This window comes from Anarhichas minor, unplaced genomic scaffold (assembly GCF_050575085.1).
Source record: "Anarhichas minor isolate MPS153535 unplaced genomic scaffold, ASM5057508v1 ptg000051l, whole genome shotgun sequence".
Taxonomy (NCBI): Eukaryota; Metazoa; Chordata; class Actinopteri; order Perciformes; family Anarhichadidae; genus Anarhichas; species Anarhichas minor.
The window spans coordinates 634,899-657,936 of record NW_027466497.1 but is presented as its reverse complement, the minus strand read 5'-3'; the positions used below and the strand labels follow the sequence as shown (position 1 = coordinate 657,936).

The following is a 23,038-nucleotide window of genomic DNA, read 5'->3' as shown; positions in this document are numbered from 1 at the left end:
ATAATGATGACTGAATCCCATAACTGATTTAGTTTCAGGGTCCAGGGCTGTGTTTGAAATCGCTCCCTTGTTCGCTCATTCACCACAATGGAAAGTCAGTAGTTTATTTTTGCGTCATGACTGACAGGTGTTGGGTCGAGCAAATGTAATATTACAACTTTATAAAAGGTTGAGCATTGTATTGTGGGATTGTTAGCAGAAAGCAGTGAACACACCATGAACACTCTTTTCGTTTCGGTGTGGAAGGGCACTACTTTAACTCTAATTTCTGACACTCAAATGAAATGGCGGGCTGTAAATGTGGTGCTCACTATGTCGTAAATAGGTAGTGATTTTGAATGTAGCCCCGGCATTGTACATGCTGGGCCATTTGAACATAATGGAGCCCTCGTTAACATCATTAATAACACCTGTGCATTTCTTATTATGACAAGTGGAAATGTCTGCTGTAAAAAGAGCTTATTCAGAAGAATAGAAAGCACAACATCTCATTTAAAAAAATAGTGGAGTAAAAATATGAGAAGTCACAAAATATGAATACTCTATTTAGTTACTTCCACCTCAGAGGATACATATAATAAAACCAGGTATAATCACACATCATGCAGACTGACAAACTGACTTTATTCCTCACCTCCAAACACACACTTCTTCTCTGTCCCTTTCCCTCATTCACAGAAAAGCTGTTTGAACACCTAAAGACTGTGCTGGAGAGATGTAACACTCCTGAGTGACCTACATACGCTGCAGCATCAGCTCATTGACATGCACACACAAGCTTACCTGCAATGACCTGGATATTCTTTGTTACATGCAGACATACTTTGGCAAAAACACAGAATTAGTCAGTGCCGTGAAACAGGCACGCTCAGGTACAGACGGATATACAAGCCCTTCTCTCTGTCTTTCTCCCCCTGATGGAATTAGGTTTCTCTTCCACATACGCACTCTCTCTCTCTCTCTCTCTGCTGAGAGACTCAAATGTCATATGGTCGGTTGATTGGACTGTGAGAGGCCCGGAGGGAGGAGAGGGAGGTCATGAAAGGAGGGGATGGTAAAACCGGTCTGCAGCCGCCATTGTGTGCAGGCACAGTGGCAGACAGCTCTGTACGGGTCCTCAATGCTGCCTATTGTGCCAGAGTCTTCATGAATCTGGGTCAACTAGAACACTTTTTCCCTCACAACAATCTCTGTCTACATCAGTCTTACATTGCACCCACTCCTCCCCCGATCCCATGCTCTCATTTACTTCCTCAGATTGTTTTTATTTTGTTCTTCACCTGTTTCCATCTTTCATGCTATCTGTCCATCTCCTTTACACACTGAGCTCTCTTGGGAATGATCCTTCACCCTTATCCTCCTCCAAATGTTACTACATTAAAGTTAAGATCAAATTGTTTTTGATGCTACGGTGTAAGCCAATCCATGCTGATGAAATCTTTTGTTGTATTCCTTTCAACTCTGATAGAGACCAGGCGACAGCCATAAAACTAACTGGACTGGTCCCACTGTGTCTGAGGCCAAATCTCTGAGTGTTTTCTCAATGTGTGTGTTCCTCAGAGAGACAGAAAGGGATAGGGGGGGCTGCAGGGATGCAGAAATACTATGGAGAAATGGCCAGACAGGAAATGACCTCCCACAGAGAGGGCTTCCCCAAGGGTTGTGTTTCTTTCTGTCTCTCACACACACACACACACAGCTATAATGTCTATGATGTCTACCAACAGATATGCATGAGAACGAAAAGGCCAATCAGGGTGTCTTTGAGGCTTCTGCATGCGTGCTGGAAATGCATGGAGCTATACAACAGTCATCCATTAGCTCGGCTCTGGAAACCATTGCATCACTTGCTTCTCGGGGGAAGTTGCATGTGTGTGCACGTAAATGTGTGACTCTGTGTGCATGAGTATGTAAGTTAGGACTGCTTATTCTCTGTTCACAGACCTTTACCTCACATGTTGCTATTGAGAGTGTGTGAAAACGTATCAGCATGTCAGCACAGAAGTTAAAGCAGTTTGCTAAAAGTAAAGTATAAAGTTTAAATAGTTTTCTAAAAGAATAAACGGTTGAAACCACTTGCCTCTCCAAGTAGTAGGCTGTGAATGCAAACGTGACCAAATCAACTCTAATATAGATGATTTAAGCATGAACATATAATGTAACAATATCCAATTTTATATATAATCGTTCAAATATCATCCAGTTAGAAATGATGGGATGTGGTGTAGATAGAGAAGAGCTTGAGCTCATCCAACAGGGCTGTGTATCGGACAGGAAAGGCCGGGAAACACTGATCTATTTGTACCGTAGTAAGCGCTTTACCTCATGTGCAATAAATGTGCAGATGTCTTGGCAGTAACATCGCATGTTTTTCAGACAGGACTGGAACATAAACCTTCATGTAGGCTCGGCTACACTGAGAATCGTTCCTCAATCTGCAAAAAATTCTGAGCAAAATCTGCACATGCTCCACACGCCTTGCATTTATTCCCCTATACTTTCAAGTTGGAAGATCTTTCACTCAGATTTGGCACCTCTCCTCCTCAGTCTTAACACACACTTAACGTCCTGAATTCCTCATCCGCAAATGTGAACCATCTGTGCTCCTTGTGGCCCCAGCAATACAAGGCGCGTTAATGAGAGAATGGTAAATTACAGTTCAGCTGCATGATGATGGCGTTCTTACCGTAGGCTACAGAGTGCAGACTGGGCTGTTGATGTGTTGATTGTAGCTCACTGTATGCAATGTCTGTCCTCAGACAGCTCAGCTAGCAGAATACACCACATAGCTGTTCATTCGGCTATACAGCTGTTTTATGAATTATCATTTTTCATAGCTTATCAAAAACATGATAACATGAATTCAAGCGTTTTGTTAAACTTGTTTCATGAGTGAGTTTGCTCTATCTGCAGGGGAATCTAAGACTTTGGGTTCCTCTTGGGATTCCGTGGGAAGGAAATCTTCTCGTCTGCTTTGTCCATATCAGGGATCCGATCCAGATCTCAGACCCCCGGTGGCTGCGGGGGAAAACTCGGTCAAAGGGTTTCTCAATGTCTCTCTCTCTCTCCCTCCCTCTCTCACTGTGCAGGCAAGTTTGTGTGTGCTTAATTACCTGCGTGCACGCGCAAAACTCTGGATCTCGTGTGTCAAGACTTGTGCACATCTGGTTTTGCCAGGGTCGCAGAGTTGCGGGGGAGGGACCATTTCCCTCTGTGTGTGTGTGTGTGTCTGTGTGTGAGCACGCTTTGCGCATGAACTCTGTAATTCGCAGCAGATGACCACTTGGGGGGATGGAGGCTTTATTGGGGTGGTGAGCGCTCCCTCAGATAGCATCAGAGCACACTGCACAAATTAATTTGGTCTATAGAAGATGCTGAAAAGTGATAGAGCCACGTGCTTGATGTGCGCAGCGCTGTTCTCTCCACGTTTTAAGAGCAACAAGTGCATTATGGACGACTCGATTTTGCGCGTGAGCGAGCAGAGGGGCGACTGCACCTGAACAACGTAAAGCGAATGCCGCATCAGTTTCTGGCTGTGCCAGCCGCACAGTGGGAATGGACACCGGCTATTTCCTGGTGAGGTCTTGCTTTTTCCTGCTGTCGCTCAACGGGTTCATCTTTTCCTCCCAGGCGACGAGCTTTTGTCCCGACAGCTGTGACTGTCAGCACCCGCAGCATCTCATGTGCACCAATCGAGGGTTGCGCACTGTGCCCAAACCTACCGCACGGGTGCCCGAAGAAGTGCTAATCTACAGCCTTGGTGGTAACTTCATTAGTAACATCTCTGCCTTCGACTTCACACGGTACAGTAACCTCGTACGGTTGAATTTACAGTACAATCAGATACAAACTATTCACCCAAAAGCATTCGAGAAACTCTCCAAGTTGGAGGAGCTGTACTTGGGACATAATCGTTTATCAAATATACCCGCTGGGACTTTACAATCCCTGAAGCAATTAACTATTCTTTGTGGAAATAATAATGACATTAAGAAAATCACACCGGAGCTCTTTACCGATTTGGATCATCTTGTTAAATTGCGTCTGGATGGCAACTCAATAGACGTTCTGCAAGACTCTGTTTTTAAAAGTTTGACCAGCCTACATTATCTCCACCTGGAATCCAACAAACTGCAGCATATTCACAGAAACGCTTTCTCTAAACTCACCAACCTGCGCTTTCTAAACCTGGCCCACAACAAGCAGTCAGCCGTGCGCAATGCACTCACTTTCTCCCAACTCACAGCTCTGACCACTCTGCTGCTGTCTGAAAATGAAATCCAGTACGTCGCAAACCACGTCTTCCAAAACCTAAAAAAGCTGTCCAAACTGTCCCTCAGCAACAACAGAATCTCTCGCCTGGACAGCGGGGCTCTGAAGGGGCTGTCGAGCCTCAGAGAGCTTCTGATTGACGGCAACGAGCTGGAGGAAATCCCCGCCGGTCTCCTGGACTCTCTGGAGCGCATCGAGGAGCTGGACTTCAGTCGCAACCGGATTTCCAGCGTGGACTCTTTGGCTTTTTCACAACTTAAACACCTGAGAGTGCTGAAGCTGAAGAACAACATGCTCTCCAGCCTGTCCGGGGACATTTTTGCCCTCAACAACGTGCTTTACAACCTGGACCTCCATGGCAACAACTGGACGTGCGACTGTCGGCTGGAGGAGCTGAAAAGATGGATGACTGTTGCGCATTCTCAGGGCAAATTATTGACTGTTTTTGTGCAATGTCACCACCCAGCAACACTGAGGGGGAAATATCTGGACTATTTGAACAGCTCCCAGCTGCAGCCCCTCGGGAACTGGACCCACTTGTGTAGGAGCCAAGATGAGCCTGAGGAGAGCCAGGGAGGGGGTGTGTTGGTAAAGGTGGAGGGAAAAGAGGTAGGGATGGTGGATACAATGAAGCAGGAGGGGAGAGGTGAAGAAATCCTGGCAGAGGAGACAGAAGGTGTTGCTTTGAGACAGGGGTATACGGACGGAGTTATAATGAGGAAAGAGCGAGAGAAAAGGAAGAAAGAAGGACAGGAGGAGGGTGTCCTGGGAATCCAGGGAGACCAAGGGGGTCTAGCAGAGGCAGAACCCTCCTCTTCACTGGAAAGAAAGAAATTAAAGAAAGAGCCACTCAGCCCGAGGTCACGACCTGCTGCAGAGGCTGCTGGGAAACGTGCCAAAGGTAGACGAAGGTCAAATACCATTTCCAGAACCGATCCACCAGCTATTTCTACACCAAGTCATGCTGGAAACCAAGATAGAAACTCCACTGATCCAAACACAGGGCTCACCACCACTTCTCCGGTCCAGCCAGGAGAAAAGTTTGACCTTCTGAGGTCCGATCAGGAGGAGGCTCAGCCTGTAATCACAGATCCTTGTGTGTTCAACCGCCATTTCATCACTAATGTTTCAGTGGATCAAGTGACATCTAGTACTGTCACCATCTACTGGACCACCAGGGATCATCACCGCTACACAGCAGCACTTGGGCCAGGCCTAGATGAAGTCCAATACCGGATTCTGTTTGACCGCTTTGGCACTCAGGACCGTTTCCCCCGCTATGTCTACGCCCGTGGCACAGCTCGCTCCGTAACCCTTCGAGAACTCGGCTCTGATGTGACCTACATGGTCTGTGTGGAAGGAGTAGTCGGAGGGTCTGTGTGTCAAGTTGCACCCCGTGACCACTGTGCAGGGCTGGTCACTCTCCCTGAGGGTTTCAGCCATGGAGGCATGCTGACCTCTGACCTCCAGCTGGTGACGGTGGCCACACTGGCCGGGAACGCCGTGCTGCTGCTTGTCATTGGCGGGGTCTGGCTGGGGCGGAGCCTGAAGAGGAGGCTGCAGAGGAGGAAGACGGCGGTGCACGTGCGGCACATGTACTCCACCCGGCGACCGTATCGTCCCGCCGTGACGAACGCCTCTGTGTCCGCTGACTTCACCAGCTACCAAAGCAGCCGTCCAGCACGTCTTTCACCACTAGAGGAAGGGGACCTCATTGAGTTCCCTTGTGACCGCTTTCTGGACAGCAACAGTGTTCGCAGAGACGGCGACATGCAGAGATTCTCTGACTAGAGCCATAACACTTCCAACAGAGAGACATGTGAATTGGCTTTTGGTGCAATCTTTGGTCTTGTCCCCAGACCTCGGTATCATATTAAAAACATGAATGTTTGTGGCTGTGAACAAACCAAGGCATCAGTCCCGCCATTTTGTGTCTTGGTTTCTCATTTGACCAAAAGAAAGCTTTTAAAGTGACAATAGAACAGCTGAGCTCATCAGTACCTTTTCAGACACCAGAGGAAGTCCAATCCCTCTGACTTCCTCTTCCTGCTTTGTGCCTTTCCTCTTTCATTTCCTTGCACCTGCAAGTGTTCCTAAATGTGCGACTCGTTGTGTGTATACGCACGAATGATTGCTCACTGATTTCAACTATGGTGCTATTGTTGAGTTCGTAGACATCCTGTTGTCTCATATTTGTACAGTATGGAATGATGGCTGCTGGTTGGCAGGGAAAACAACACTTGTTTTGTATCACATCTATCGTGTTTTGTACTTTTATATATAAACCTGCATTACATGAAGCAGTAAAATCCCCAACAATGTGATTGATTTGTCATTTGAGTCTTTATGCATGATTTACCTTTATAACAGATGTTACTATATCTGTCGCTTTCAAATATCTATTATGTAAATCACTGATTATGTAAAGAACAAAGGGATTATATTTCTAGGGGGGGTTATGAAGAGTATTTCATATATACATTCAGAAAAATGCATGCCAGATTATTTTCAGACTGCTCAAAATGATACTATAGTTTTAGGATGCTGTTTTTAAAAGTCAAAATGTGTCACTGGTAATTTTAGCAGTATATTAATACATTTCTTGTGTTTTCAAATATGAAGCAATTAATGATTCTTTCATCTGCAACTGATATTTAGTGCTTAAGAGGCAGACCCGAAGAGTGTGTGTGTGTGTGTGTGTGTGTGTGTGTGTGTGTGTGTGTGTGTGTGTGTGTGTGTGTGTGTGTGTGAGCACATGCATCCATGTGCATCAAGTTGAGGTCTGGCAATAGTTAAGCAGTCCCTTTGTTGGAGTAGACAGGGTGGAGTGCCTCCCACACTTTGTCCAAATCAAGCACATATGTACACACACATATGGATGCACAATTGCACGCATGCAAATTATATTCATATCACCAGGCGGACGCTCAAGATGTCAGAACGGAAAGCTTTTGACAAAAAACACAAAAAATATTGTAATTAACCAAACTGAAGAGTCTGCAGCTGGTACCAAAATCAAGTCCTTAAGTTTGGGACACTTTCATTTGCTGCCAGACAAATTCATTGTTTAAATAAAAGACAAATGGCTATTTTAACTTTCTTTGTGTTTCAGACACACTTATATCTTTGTATTGGTCAAACATAAAATAGGCTGTGATCTGCTTTGCTGACCATTCCAGTTATTACGGTCAACTATCACTGACAAAAGCAGTCACTAGATGGCAGACTAGACCATACTGTATGAAACAAATTGATAACTATAATCTCATTGCTCAAAACCACAGGTTTATAGTGTAAAAGAAATGCGACAGATTTTATATCATAGGAAAAGGATATAAAAAAACACAAGGAAATACCAGAATAAGAGTTTTTATTATTGACTGACAGGGATTGGGAATTAGGGTGCAGTTTGTAGTTATTTCGTGTCTTTGGGCAGTTTATAAAAGTGTGTGAAAGGAAATACTGTACAATCCTGTTCTAAATGGCTTTCCAAAACAGCTGTGGGTTTGATTCTAAAATTTAAAATATTTATTTTTTTGCCTTAGCATGAAAAATACATAGTTTTGATAAGACAAGGCAGAAGGTGTGCGCTCGCAGATGCTCTGTTTGAAATATAAAACTAAAGTGCAAGGTATAAGAGGAAAACATACTGAAACGATGTGTATGGTTGTGTCTGTGCATAGTCAGTGGGTAGCAGGCAATGGTTAGATTGCTGTGAACGGAAACACTTTCTGAATAAACACAGGATCCAGTTGCCATGTAACCATCACAGGTTTTAACAAGGCTTTCAGAAAAGGTCATTTTTGCACCGGTTATGGAAATGTATCCGTATGTGGTTCTGGTCTTCTCTCCAACCAGAAAAGAAAAATACCTCAGTGTTCACATGGATTTCTAAATTCACCTATCCAGTTCAGTATTTCATCTACAATGTAAAGACACACGGATCCGCAGCTGAGTGAGACTTTAGTGTAGTTTTGACAGAAAGATAATTCAGTCTGGCAGCCATCCAGTCCCATCCCCTCCTCTGTGTGGTGAGGGCTAACGTCCAGGCCTGGGGTCGTGCCCAGTGTCGCCTCCAGCCGTCGAGGACGTGGAGATGCTGTTGTGTTGGATGGCCTGCAGATGAGACCCAGGACCTACAGGGGTGGGACTTCCGCCTGGGCTCACCCCTGCAGCTGGACACAAAGACAGCTGTCAATCAAAGTCACAGATCCTGTGTGGATTGTCTGTTCTGTGTGCGGGGTTTGTGAGCATGTGCATGCAAATGAATGAAAAACTCACTACAGCTCAGATTAAAGGAAAATATCTCTTTTTATTTTCAACAAATGAATACTGTACATACAGGTAAAAAGACAACAATAGAAATATATACGAAAGTAACACATGCCAATATTGCATCCACTTTTGTTCTCTGAAGCTCAACACTGAGAACACAATGGCTGCTTTCATTTAAGCCACAAGGTGCAGTATTTGTTTCTTTCCTTTAAGGTCGTATACAGGTTCAATTATTGTTGAACATTAACTTTAGCCTGCCTTGAGTGCAAGATGGGCATCGTCTGCATTGTGTTCCAAGCAACTTCATGCAAGGCAAAATGACAGAATATTGCATTGCACTCTAGAGCAGCGGTTCTCAATGTTTCCGAGTCGCCCCACACTCAATAAAATCTATTGTGAGGAAAATGATATCACTGGTACAGGCGATGTAGTGTAAAAAACATTCCCCAGTTTAACATTTTTTTTAATTTAATCTTTATATTTAGTATGTAATAAAAACAATGTCTGGGAACCCCGGGAAATGATCTTACGACTCGATGCGTCCCGACCCCCAGGTTGAGAACCACTGCTCTAGAGTATTTCAAATACCGTCATGGTTCATTGAATGAGTATGAAAATGGAAATGAAAAATGCATTCCTTTAAATGGAGAGTTAAGAGTGCAGTGCTTTCCCCTGATTGCCTCTCCATATAGGAATAAAAGTGCATGTACCAATTTTTGGAGAATGGGGTGAAAAGCAGAGTCTTAAGTGCTGTTTAGTTGCACTCTGTGAGATACAGTTCAAGGTCCCTATGTCTGCCCAGGGGTGGAGCACCATAACACGACAAAATGTAACCGTGGAGTATCCCCTTATGTGCACATACAAGGCATAAGGTATCTGAATTATACCCTCTGTGGTGGATGGAGATGATTGGTGTCAGGCGTCTGGAAAAGCTGGTGAGAGTTCTAGAGAGGAAGTGCAGGGTAGGGGGTTTTACTCACTGGGGTACCCCTGTGCCTCTCTCTGCCGGGCGGTGACGGGACAGTCCTTGTGGGTGAGCAGAATCTGCTTCAGTTGACCCACCTCTGACCTCAATGACGTCACCTCGTTCTGGGAACAGGCAGAGAAATACTAAGTATCCTTGAAGTTAAGATTGTGTGCGCTTGTGTGTGTTCAGAGCGTGTCCCACCTGTAGCTGCAGGTTTGTGTGCGTCAACTCTTCAGCTTTCTTCTCCAGCGACGACACCCACACTTTCCTCTTCTGTCGGCAGCGGGTGGCTGCAGCCCGGTTCCGCTGCAGAAACTTCTGCCTGCGCTCGTCAGGGTCTTGCTCCGACGTCCTCCTGCGACGGTTGCTGCCGCCGCCTCCTTCACCGCTGCAGCTACCACCTCCCTGCACTGCATGCTGGGAGTGGGGTGGATGGGAGGACTGCATCTGCTGTGCAACTGGTGATAACTACAAGCAAAAAAAAAAAAACATCTTGAAAGTCACCTCACTGTGCCTGAATGCAAAAAGTATGAAGTCATAGGTGTATCGTCACTGAGCTGATCGATAAACATAAAGCAAATGTACCTGTGCTGGAACAGACAGGGGAGGTGCAGGAGGCGAGCCCTGGTGCAGATGTGGAGGCGGGGCTTGGTGAGCCTGAGCATGGTGGCTGTGGCTGCTTCCCATGTGCTCCGGAGGTGAAGCATGGCATCGCTGCTGGAAGGTGAGGGGTGGAGCTTGAAGCTGTGGATGATGAGAATGATGGTGGTGGTGTTGTAGTGGAGGTGCCTGATGACGCTGTGACATCATCTCCATCATGTGACCCATGGATGTCACGGGGTTGTTGACGGCGACCATTGCTGGGTGGTGCTGTTGGAAATTGTGGCCCAGAGCCTGTTTGGATCTCTGAGAGGAGATTAAAAGATGAGATGTAATATTAGTGTACATGTGATGCACTGTACAAAGCATTTCAAGTTGCATAAAACATGAAATACTAGAAAGAAACAACCACAGTGACAGCCTTTATGTAGACTGTCCAGTCGATGTACAGTGCTGTTTGTTGACAGATTTGATCACCACATGTGCATCCATCAGGGTAATCTCCTAAACCAATGTACACGTTCAGTTCCGACAGACAGAGAAGAAGATATACACAGTGGAGCCTCAGTAATTGACATCCTCATTAGAACTTGTGTATTTTCACATCCTCTCAGATTCATTCTGAGTTTATTATGGCCTCTCGGAACGTTACTCACAACCGCTTTCTAACCAGGCTGGTGAACTAATTGCACGCTGGGACTTGTAGGGCCAAGCCCCAGTGACACTGGGTAGGAGCTGGTTATTGCAAGTCATTTCTTAACTACTATTTAAGGCAAGGGGAATTTAGTTGCTAAACATTAGTGGAAGCCTTTTGAGTACCAATGAAATTAAGTTCACTTGGGCCAAGATGGATTTGAGGTTGAGTTCTATTGGACATGTGAGATTTTTACACCAATCCTACTGAAAATAATTGAGGAATCTATGTACAAAGATATACAAAGTTATTAAAGAAGGGCAAAGATGCCACAGATCCTGCTAACTACAGTTCTATCTCCCGGTTGAATCATTGTCTTATGTGTGTCGTATTATGACTATTTGCATTCTGAGCATGAAAGGGCCTCTGACGTGGCCATTACGTAATCGAAAACCCCAAAAAGGCCAACAAACGTATAGAATGGACTTATCTTTTTGAAGCACTGAGAAGATTTGGCAACATCTTAAGCCTGGATCAAGATGCGTTTTCATTACAAACCTCCACTCCTCATGGCCCATACCCTACTCTATACTCACACTCTTCAACATTACACCTGAAGCCCGGGCAACTGGAGACCTCCTTACATCAATTGGCTCTGTGTTAGTTAAAAACTTCTGGACAATCAGCCATTTTACAACTCCCCTGGAAATATATGCCATATTTAAGCCAGCTTTATTATTTCACAAAAAGTATAGGTTATAAAATTCATCACATTAGTAACTTTCAAATACTTTAAAGAGAGTCAATTGAGAACCATGAACGTATATTTCCACATACAGTATGTCTGAACACTTTGTACCCAGGGATATTAAACCACCTTTGAGTTGATATGTGTGAAACTAAACACTGTATATGAAGAGCTTGACGATATACATAAACATTTTCCGTCTCTCTCATACTGGGTGTGGTTTGTTTGACCCCCAACACCGGCTAAATTGGTAACAGCAGATAAGCCACGTAACCTACATTGCAGGCCACAGTATCCTTACTCTACGGAGCAAAATGTCTCAAAATAAAAACTACAACTGCTGTTAGCCACCAACTCCCACTTAGCCCATCATCGCCTTTTCTCCTAATTATCCACAACCGTGAAAACAACTGTAGATAAGAGGGATAATGTGTTCCAATAAATGCTGCAGTCTGCAGCTTGATACCTTCACACTTTATCATTCCCACGTATCAACTGACTAAACACACTGTAAGAGCTAAATTAAACCTCATCTCACCTTTCTCCTACACTAAGCAGAGGAGACGCAGAGAGGGAGAGGTCATGTTTAGAGCATGACATCACCCCCCCCCCCCCCCCCCCCCCACCCTCCCCTCCCTGGCCAAATTGCTATCTGTTCCCTGTTACACAATAATTCTTTAAGAGAAGAAGCTGATTTTTTTTCCCCCCTCTTCAACCATTCAACAACGAAAAAAGGGAGCACATTTAGCGGGTGCCAAGGATGAGGTCACCGAGCTGTCTGTGCCAGCTTTGCCAGGCTGCCAGTCAAACACACACGCACAGCCACACACACTGAACAGGACGGGACACGAGTGGTTCAGCTCTGTTTACTACATAGAAACACCCTGACACTGGGGCCTGTGGTTACATCATGGGTCTCCTTGGCCTGGATGACACACCACGTTGATATTTCTGTCTGGAGGGATCAGTGAATGAAGACACAGAACTGTACATGAAACACTGATCCACTTGTTAAACGTTTACTTTTCCACTTCAGCTGAGTGTGGAGTTACTGTACAACGGAGGCATATTGATACACCCTCTGTGGTTTTACAAAGGAGTGCTGTTTCACACCCTCGGAATGCAAAACACAACACCTGGCAAGACTAAATCACAATAGAATTAAATTGAATTGTTCTGGAGAAGAAGTGTGTGTGCTCAAAGAAGAGATTTTCAGATATGAACCTGCGACCTGAGCAGCTCTGAAACCTAAAACCACTTTTAGTTTGCCACTCTATATACAAGCTCTGCACATGAAGTCATAACCTGTGTGTGTGTGTGTGTGTGTGTGTGTGTGTGTGTGTGTATGGATGCAGGGCGATTTCACAGTTTTCCTTTTGAAGTTGCTTTTGATAGCACACATATTTAATAATTCATACTACATGCACCTAGAAAGAGGAAATGTAAAATTGACAAGAGGAGGGATTGAGAGCATGTTGACACAAGGGAAATAAAACAACCAAGAAATCCGGGGAGAGCATGTAGATTGTGACTTCCTGTGGTGCGGACCTGTGTGTGTGTGCGTGTGTGTGAGTCTGTTAAAGTGTAGAATTATACTGTTTCCTGTCTATACTGATTAGGAAAAAATAAGCCAAAGGCAGAATATGAGTGTGTTTTATGGCTTTAATTCTAGAGTAGAGATGAGAATAGTGAAATCATTAACAACTTAAAGGTATAGCTCGTTGATTGCTACCACTCTCGTCTGTTCAATATGAGGAAAATATGAAGCTAAAGCCAGCAGACGGTAATCTTAGTTTAGCATAAAGACTGGAAACAGAAGGAAACGGCTAGTCTGGTTCTGTTCAAAGGTAACAAAAATGACCTACCAGCACCTCTGAAGAACTCTAATTAGCATGTGTAATCTGGACAAAAGAGTGAAAACGTCAATTTCATGTTTTACTATTTATTGGCTCTGAGCAGTTGCCAGGCAATCAGCGGAGATTGCAGGAAATGACTGCTCCCAACCAAGAAATAGCCTGGCCCCTATAATGGCAAATTGTAATTTTTACACTTCAGTTAGTGAAACTAGTGAGATTTAGAGGTGCTAGTAGGGGGGCTTTGTTGCTGTTGGACAGAGCCATGCTAGCTGTTTCCAGTCTTTATGCTAAGCTAAGCTAACCAGCTGCTGGTGGTAGCTTCATACTTACCATACAAATATGACATCTTCATCCACATCTCTTTCAGAAAGTGAATAATTGTGTTTCCCAAAATGTCAAACTATTCCTTTAATACTCAATAAACAATGGCATAGAGTAAGAATGTGGTCAGTACCTGGGGCGAGGAACAGGAGGGGTTGTGTCCTGGGCCTGGTATACCCATTATACACGACATCTGCTTCTCTATCTGAAGAAGGAAAGAAATTGACACAAAAATAACCTTTCAACTGTGACAAGGAAAAGCTATAGCACATACATAACCTCAAGTATAAAGCGTTCCCCACAAGGTCCATATCCATTTGGAGTTTGACACTTGTTTAATTCACAAGAGTGAAGTGACTTTTTCTGTCAGCCATGAATATTTCTAACTCGGGGATCTTGACCACTTTGGCCACTATCCCTGCATCTATAAATCATAATGCACGCACGTCTGAATGCAAATGTGTGAGTAACCAGTCTCCCGTATACTTACAGGCATGTGCTGAGCAGATGCTCCTTGCATGGCGGGGTCTGGCAGGGTGCCAGGTAAGGAGGCTGGCAGCGGTTGTCTTTGTCTGTTCCGCATGTGGAGGAGGGACGACAGTGACCCGGGAACTGGCCTGTGGTCAGCCACAGAAAGAGAGAGAGAGAGAGAGAGAGAGAGAGAGAGAGAGGGGCGAGTCAAGCCAGAGAGCTATCCACAGCTAAAGTTTCACTAATCAAGTTCAGAGAGAGGCTTCGAGTTGAAACATTTATAGCTTTAATGGCAGATGGAGGTGAGACTGACATAGATGGTCATAGAAGAGGAATTATGATCAAATCTAATATGAAAGGACTTGATCTGTCACAGATTTGAGCTGACTTACCGTATGAGGTATCCATTGAAATATCTATTTAATATCTTTTCTGCCTCCACCCCAACACAATGGAGGTGACTGGAATTCTACTTGTGGTGCTCAAAAAATTGAGAAATAATTTTTTTTTGCTGTGTGTCTTTTCAGAAACAATGTTGCAGTTATTCTAAATAATCCACAGACGTCACTGTGGACATTTTTCATTGGAACTACTTCCTGCTGAAAAATGAGTCCCTGTGAAAACTATTGTTCTGTGGATTATCCAGAATAATAGGGACATCTGTGACTGGAAAGGGTTGTTTCCGTTTTCACTGTGAGCACCACACTCTTAATTCTATTCACCTCCACTGTACTGAAATGCTTAATTTGGCCCAAATGAGCTACTTTTTATTTTATTTGGTTTTGAGCATTTTGAGAAAATGTGGGGATTACTTTTTGTATCATGTGGGCAGTTTTCTTTTTGTTGTACAAATAATTATTCCTTCATACCACATGTGATAAAGTGCTTGTAAAATCATTTTCATCTGTTCATGTCTGTTATATCTGTTTATTGTAACAAAAGATATAAAGCATATCTTTTCTCATTATTGTAACTGGTGGTTTTGAGTGTGCCTAAACTTATACTATTAGAACAACATATATCTTATGAGGTATGTCGTATGACTGCTTCATTTTTCTTCTTACACTCTGCCACAGAATTTAACGGGGATGGTCTGAAGTTAAGTGTTTAATGTTGTCTAGAGTTGCAGGTACATTTGCAACCTTTGTCTGTCTTTGTCTGTGTTATTTTAACAAAATGTCATCACACCCCATTTGAGAAAATAGACGAGAAAGGGAAGAAAGGTGGGTTCTGGTTTCTTATTGGGCAATTTGGTGTCAGTCAAATCTGGCAACACCGAGTGGAGGAAGAAATCTCAGGGGTGGAAATGTGGGCACTGAAAACCTGAACTATCTACATAGCTACAGACCACTAGGAGTAAATGAGAAGATATGCTGTTTCGTAATTTGGGTGAACCAACACTTAAAATCTGGACAAAAGCATCCGCTGAAGGAAAGAAAAAATCTAAATGTTATTGTATGCGAGCAAAAAGGCGTAAGCAGAGGTTTGAGGTGAGGCAACGTCAATGGAAACTATTATGAGGTGAAAAACATGAAAGAAAACAGAAATATGAAAAAAAAAAAAAAAAAGGTGACAGCTTGAGAGGGAGGAGACGCTCAGGTATCACAGCGGGAGATGTAGAGACCCGGGGTGCCATGTGCTGACCTAACCGGTCTGGCTCTCAGCCAATCGGACAGCGTGGGCCTCCGTGGCCGTGCTGAGGTCATCGGCAATGATGTCATCACTGAATCCGGGGTAAGCGGCCCGTTTAACATACAACAAAGTACGGACGAACCAAAACAGCATTTCCTAACGTAACCACAACAGCTCTACCGGGCCAACAGCCAGACTCTCAGAGACCAGGTCGGTATGGAAACGGGTCGTAAACACGAGGGGAAACAGTCAGACACTCGATCCATGTTTCATATAGCAACACTTAGCTGGTTTCACTGACTAACATGCTGTCTGGATTCAGCTGGCACCGATTATGTACCATAATCAACAGCTCACTGCCCAGTCCTGTCCTGTCTACTCTACGAAAAAGACGTTAAATGTCCAACAAACATTTGCTAAAGTGTCACAAATGCAATAATGAAACTGCCCCTTTTAATTCATTAGTTGATAACTATGACTAGTAGACAAAGCAATAACAAAACTAACTATATAGAATGACTTTTAGCGAATAAATGTGGCAGTGGAAATGGAGGTGCTGAGGGAAGTTAAAGTTGAGGCTTAAGCAATAAAAGTTTTTTTCTGTTTGTGTTTTGTTTTTGTTTTTTAAATAAGCATAACTTATACATACTATAATTAGATTAATTGAATGCAGACAGACATGTTGTCATTCATACTCTTACTAAAAATGTTACCTGTTACAAAATGTTCACGTTAGTGTAAAACTAGAATGTATAAATGTTACATATTATGTTGTCTTCATCAAAGAGCTGCTTGTATCATCAACTACAATGTTACCATTTTTATTGCCTGAAGTCATTTAAATCTGTGAATAATTGAATAAGTTTAAATTTGACCCACCTAACACATTACGCTACTATTTTTCACATCAAACAGAACGCTCCAATTAAAACTGGTGTGACATTTTTCATCAAAGCAACAGTCTATGTATGACAATAAATCCAAAATCCAAAGTTGAAATGTCAGGAGGAGGGAAAGCAGTTGGTGGGAGCTGGTCAGATGAAAGACAGGAACTCCTCTAATCTGTCTGTTGGACGGGCTGATAACCAGGGAGCCATGGAAGCTGCTCAGGCGCTGAGAGACTCCAGTCTGGTTCTGAGTCTTAACAGACATAACAGAGGCAGTATTTGGGTGGCAGGGTGGATGGTGTCAGTGGGTTTGAGTGGGTGGTGTGCAGCGGTTCTCCATCTCTTTTGCTAGGACTTTGTTCTCTCAGTAAATTGATGTTTGATTTTTTTTGTTCTCTCAGTTCATTAGTGCAGTGATAAATTATCCAGGGAGAAATGCCAGTCTGTGCCAGACAGAATGAGTTATAATACGTCCAAAACAGGATGGGCGAGACAGGGTACAGGAGAGGAAGAAAGAGTGCGAAAAGGCAATATTAAAAGGAAATATGTGTATGTGATGAAGGACTGAGTGTAGCTGCATGGATGCACAGTGAAATCTCTACTGTATGCGTGTGTATGTGTGCAGCCGTACTCACCCTGAGTGTGTGAGGGTGGAAGAAGCCTGGGTGATGACTGATCCAGACTGCGAGGAGGACAGAGCTTGCTGGGCTGCCAGGCTGCAGCTGGGGCCCATCATGGGGCCATGAGAGTGAGGGTGCTGCAGGGGATGGGTCTGAGGATGGTGCAGCGGTGGCTGCGGCTGTGAGTGCTGAGGTTGGGGTGGGTGCTGGAGCTGAAGCTGGGGTTTGAGCTGCTGCTGGTTCATACAGGGCGGCCCATTATGAGAAAGCCTCTGTGGGGAGAAGTGGGAGCGACAGTCAGCTGGGACCTTTTTTGAGCTTGCGGTATCTACTTTGAGTTAGTGTGTGTTTTGTGATCTGAAGTGATGTTGATGTGTGCGTCTGCGTGTTCGTTGTGGGTTTGATGTCTGGCTGTTTAATTTACAGGGGAGAATGTGATCGCCTGGTGTGTCTTTCCTCGCAGCAGGTCAGATATCTGCAGTCGCCTAATTGGGTCCGACTGCTTTTATCTCCCTCACGCTCAAGTGTCACTCAAAACGCTGAACTGAGCCAGAAATAGCCAAAATATTTAAAATTCTGCTTAATTTTGGTTTGTATTTTTATTTTTTTTATGTACCTGTTTGCTCTTCTCTTCTTCTTGTGCTTGAAGAAACTCTTCCTCTATCTCCTTGAACAGACCGACCTCTTCACAGTTCTGCAAAAATCGGGTTGGCGTCGGAGTCTGGTCTGGAAGCATGACAGACAAACACATAAACAAAAGGACAGGTTTAAAAAAATGTGTAGACGTCTATATATCGCTGAGTCTGCTCTGTTTTAGCTTATTTGCTTTCTAACATCGACTGTCGTCCAAGCTGAGAGGAGAACCAAGTCTCCTCTCAGCCGTGCTCTCTGTGTCTCTCTGTGATAACATCAGTCTGTGTCTGTCTCTTTGAGCCGTCTAAACATGCAGGGGTCACAGGTCAGCTGGGCTCTTTGTTTTGACATGAGATTTCCTGCAGGAGGCGTGACAGGCTGCAGGACAGAGAGAGAGAGAGAGAGAGAGAGAGAGAGAGAGAGAGAGAGAGAGAGAGAGAGAGAGAGAGAGAGAGCTGCAGAGGGAGGGTCTGCAGAGGTTAGATGCCAAGCTCATGTTTATTTCCAGATGGACAGCTGTTTCTATGGCTACAGACATTGTCACGTGACAGTGTTATGATCATGAGTCTGGACCGCGGTGGTGCAGTAGAAAAAATGTTTGCCGAGTGAAGCTACTCGTCATGCACTGCATTGTAGGAGCTTCTAAAGCTGTGACTTACAACAGGAGCGGTAGATTGAACAAAAAACGTGTATTTTTTGCCTTTAAATATCTGTTTCATTTAATGTCTCAGTGGAGTAAAAAGCACAGCAATAATAATTTGTTGCAGCGTGCGGCGCACACATATAGTTTCACTGTGGTTCTGGAGAATTTGCAATTTTAAAAAAGCGTCTAAAACAGCATTTAGACTATCATAGGGCAAAACCTCTCCCCATTAAACCCCATGATAATTCAATAAGCAGCTCATTAGAAACTGAATGATCGCTTTTAGAATTAGAAGAGGAAGAAGATGAAGAATTTACAAAATAAGAATTATTAATAAAAATCATTATTATTTGATTTTTTTTTTTCTGGTTCCAGCTCTTCAAATGGGAGTATTTGCTGCCTTTTCTGTATTTTAGGACAGTGAACTTAGTATCTTTGGGTTTTGGAATGTTAAAAAAAAGCTATTTGAAGACGTCACCTTTGGCTCTGGACATTTGTGATTTACTTTTTACTACTTTTTACTACTTTTTACTACTTTTGCTATTTTGTGACATTTAACTGACAAAACAATAGTGTGATTAATTAAGAAAAATAATATGCTCCACTGTGGTATATTTACTGTACGTAAGCCACTGCTGTGGTCATAAATTAAACTTGGTTTAAAAAATCGGTCCATCTGATATTTGTGCAATTTCTCAGCAAACTAGTGTTATTGGCAAACCCAGGTTCACACATTAAAAAACTGAGGTATCCACAAGCATTTGCTCACATCCCAATTTTAAGATTATCTCCTGTCCCCTTTACTTTACCCAATATATATATATATATAAATATATATAAATATATATAAAAGAGTAAAATATATGAAACATAAAAGAGTAGGATCTTTAAGAAGGTTTGTGCTAACCCCTCTACACCTCCACAATCAAAGTTGGTTTTCACTCATGGCGTTATCAGCATGTTCGGTCTAATCTGATGGAGTATACTGTGCATGTTGCAACATGAGACGCTCTGTTTCACAACACAGACTATCTGAGGGAAAGAAGCCTGTATCGAGCTTATCTGCTTTCATACTGTATAACTAGCGTCATCATTTTTTCATCAAGCACTGATCCTGAAAAGAGGTCACCAAACACACACACATGCAGACAGACAACTGCTGAACTGAGTGACATACAGCATCGGGAAGAAATGAGGAAGATTATTTATGGTTATGGGGAGATAAGGGGATACACAAACTCAGATATCAGCTCTTGGTGGATGTGGGAGAGAGGACAGGCCAAATGTTTTCTTTTCTTTTTACGTGCACGGTTTCTTTTGTGCTCTCTCACCTGTGAAAGCCGTGTCCGCCTTGATGGAGGAGAACTTGAGGGACATCTCGTGCTTGCGTCTGTGGCTGACCAGATGCTCCTCTAACTGGAAGCGCTGCAGCACACACCGACAGAGTGAGAAAGATATGAAGAGATGCGTGCTGACGTGACACATGGGACCCTCCGTTAAATCAGCCAACGCCTCTTGTAGCTGAGTAATCAGTTGTAATGGTCGGAAGTCAGTTGACTATCTGGGAATATGTATCACTCCACATGATAAAACAAATGAAAAATGTATTTGTAATGTTTATTTATTTATTTTTACTCTTATTATAGGTCTTTATTGCACACTGGCCTTTTTAGCACAGGCTTGAGTGTATGCCACATTGCAATCCTATTATTATCAACCTGGAAATACATTGTGTCCACAATGAAAAATCACATGACGTTCTGCAATATTAAAGCATTTTATTTCACCTCCAATAAATGACTTTACTTTGCCAGAATTAATAATATAATGTGATAATAATAATCATATATATTTCCTGCAAAACTAAGAGTCATTACAGCTGCAGGCAGGTGTAACACACACGCTCCGTATCCAACTGACCTGAGAGCAGCCCGGGGCGCCGCACACATAAGTCCTGTCCTGTTTGTCATTCATGTCATACACAAGCCTACAAAACAGAAGAAGCAAGAACAACAATTTAACCTGCATTCTCATCATTACTGTACAGTATGTAGGGCGCTGCTGTATCCCTCTCGGATCACAGTTGCTGTATGATGATTTGATTTAGCAGGCAGCTTGTGGTGCTGTATTTTGAATTACAGAGAGAGAGAGAGTGGCCTTAGATAAATCACACACTGAGCTTGTATGAAACAGTTCTCCTCCCATTATCACGTCTTCATTGTGGAAGTGTTGTGTAATGAGGTAGATGCCACAGATGACGGATGCTTCACTCAGAGACACAACATTGTCTCGGGGGGGGGGGGGAAATGATCGCTTTGGTGCCGGCGGAGAGAGCAGCAGCATTGCTGTATACTGCAGGTAGTCATTCTTATTAGGACAAGTACTGTAATAAATACAATCTGATTGTGCTTTTCCTAACTATTCATTACTCATGACTAATAACACGTACGCACCAGAAGGGAATCAGAGCCTTAAAGTAAAGATCAGAGCCATGATCTTTACTTTTCATGGTTATTATAGTGTAGTGCAAGTAAGCTTTCATCTGGGCTTCAGTTAATAATACGAGTGTGATGACAGGATGCTTGCCATGCATAACATAAAAATAAAGTCATCGTAGGTTAAAAACATCAACGCAAACACTGAATAGAGCACAATGATGAACCCACATGCAGCGCTAACCCAGGCTTGACCCACTCAGGTCTTCAGTGGAGATATTAAGCCAGTGACGGGAGGTAATTATGACTTATTTGAAGTGCGACTGCTGCTGACCCCTCATTTTCCACTGAGAGCAAAGGAAGAAGTGTTCATCTCCCTGGCCCTCAGGCATCGCTCTGGGCTGTGTGTCACCAAACAAGATCCATACACTTTGTAGAGAGGTCAACAGGGTGACCCTCGCTAGACGTTTCATCCCCCTATGTTTACTAATAACTGCTGGTGGGGGGGAGAAGGGATCGAGAAATGTTAAAGGTGCCGATGGCGGCGATGAGACGTGCGTGGGACACTAATTCACAGGTACACACATGCTTTCCCCTCAAGCAACCTTTGGGTTCGCGTGAGCAGAAAGCGCGGAGGAGACGGTAAAGTGGGACCTGATGTTATGGGAAAGAGTGAGAGAAGAGAAAGAGGGCAAAAGTACATGCTTCCATAAGAAATGGAAAGTGTGTGTGTCGGGAGGGGGGGGGGGGGGGGTTTGGAGAGTGACATTAGGGTGATGGAGAGAGGAATGGAAAGGGCAAATGGCAGTGAGAGAGAGAGAGTGAGAGAGAGAGAGAGAGAGAGAGAGAGAGAGAGAGAAGGAGGAGGACACAATGAATGGAAGAGAGAAGGAATGAGGGTGGGAGGAGGCAGAGGGAGAGCTGCACTGTAGGCCTATACTCCTGACAGGTTTGAACCTGCCTCAGCCCCCATTTTCCAACCCCCGCGAGTAGAGATGACTTCATGGGTGTGTGTGTGTGAGTGTGTGTGTTTGTGTGTGAGTGTTTGTGTGTGAGTGTTTGTGTGTGTATTACAATATGGAATGAACAAACAAGGTGTCCACAACACCACAACTGTTGATAGATAGATAGATAATTTTGAAAAATCACTTGAAAAAGATAGAAGCTTTCACAGTTTTGCAGGTTTTATGTAAGTGCACTTTAAACGTGTCTTTTGTGCAATGCTTAGGCTCCATAATGTGATATTTTAGAGATACATACACAGATAGCCTAGACAATGATATTCACAATTATCTTCAACATCTTTTTTTTTACTTCTTTGTCCTCCTTTCAGCAGCACTTAGTACAAGATGAGCAGACTCAGCACATTTACAGCAAAACCTTCTGTCAGAGCGATTACATCAACGCAGAATGACGTCATCCTTAATAACCCCAAATCCCACAACAGATCGGACAGCATGTTGCCAATTTAAACGGATTAATGTTTCTGTGTTGATTTTTCTTTTTCTTTTTTACTTTGCTTAACTTTGGGGCAACTGAATCATAAGACTTTTTCCGCGCTTCCTCCTCTTGTTACACACGTGATGGATGACATAATGCAGTCACAACTTTTAAAACCACCTGCTTTTGATTCATCTACAACATCCAGCTTTAAAAATGAGCCAACTTTACTTACTACTTCTTAAAGTTGCCATGTTTGGTGGACGAACGTCAATAACATCGAACCGCTCGCCCCCGGCTTGGAGCTCATTCCGCTCAAATTAGGCGGCGGTTCTGACCAGCGAACCGTCCGGCAGCCGGGCGGTCAGTGCCTGTATGTGTCTCAAGAACATGCCGGTTGTGTTTCCTTTCGTACCGCTCCGTGTGCGCAACCTGCTCGCCTCATAAACAAGCCCGGCACAGCTGTAAAGAGAGTGCTGTCACACCCCCCAAATAGACACTCGCGCTCAACCTCGTCCGCTTGGTGATGAGACTTCACCGGGACCGCTAGCCAAAAACTTCCCTCTGAACTTTCCAGTAGCTACAGCGTAACATTTTTTTTTTT

General features: G+C 43.8%; 2 protein-coding genes across 2 annotated transcripts; one reads left to right on the top strand and one right to left on the bottom strand.

Annotated features, from left to right (window-relative positions):
• The first annotated feature begins 3,528 nt into the window (after positions 1 to 3,528).
• Positions 3,529 to 6,063, top strand: tril (TLR4 interactor with leucine-rich repeats). The gene has a single exon (XM_076112951.1). It carries the CDS (start codon positions 3,556 to 3,558, stop codon positions 6,061 to 6,063), a length of 2,508 nt encoding a protein of 835 aa, XP_075969066.1. The 5' UTR covers positions 3,529 to 3,555.
• Positions 6,064 to 8,310: 2,247 nt separating this feature from the next.
• LOC142972125 (cyclic AMP-responsive element-binding protein 5-like) lies at positions 8,311 to 22,688 on the bottom strand. Its single transcript, XM_076112952.1, has 11 exons — positions 22,666 to 22,688; positions 20,480 to 20,546; positions 19,891 to 19,984; positions 17,900 to 18,009; positions 17,299 to 17,555; positions 14,164 to 14,290; positions 13,807 to 13,878; positions 10,100 to 10,420; positions 9,716 to 9,982; positions 9,528 to 9,636; positions 8,311 to 8,447 (listed from the first exon to the last, which is right to left on the bottom strand). Exons 1-11 carry the CDS (start codon positions 22,686 to 22,688, stop codon positions 8,311 to 8,313), a joined length of 1,584 nt encoding a protein of 527 aa, XP_075969067.1.
• Positions 22,689 to 23,038: the final 350 nt, after the last annotated feature.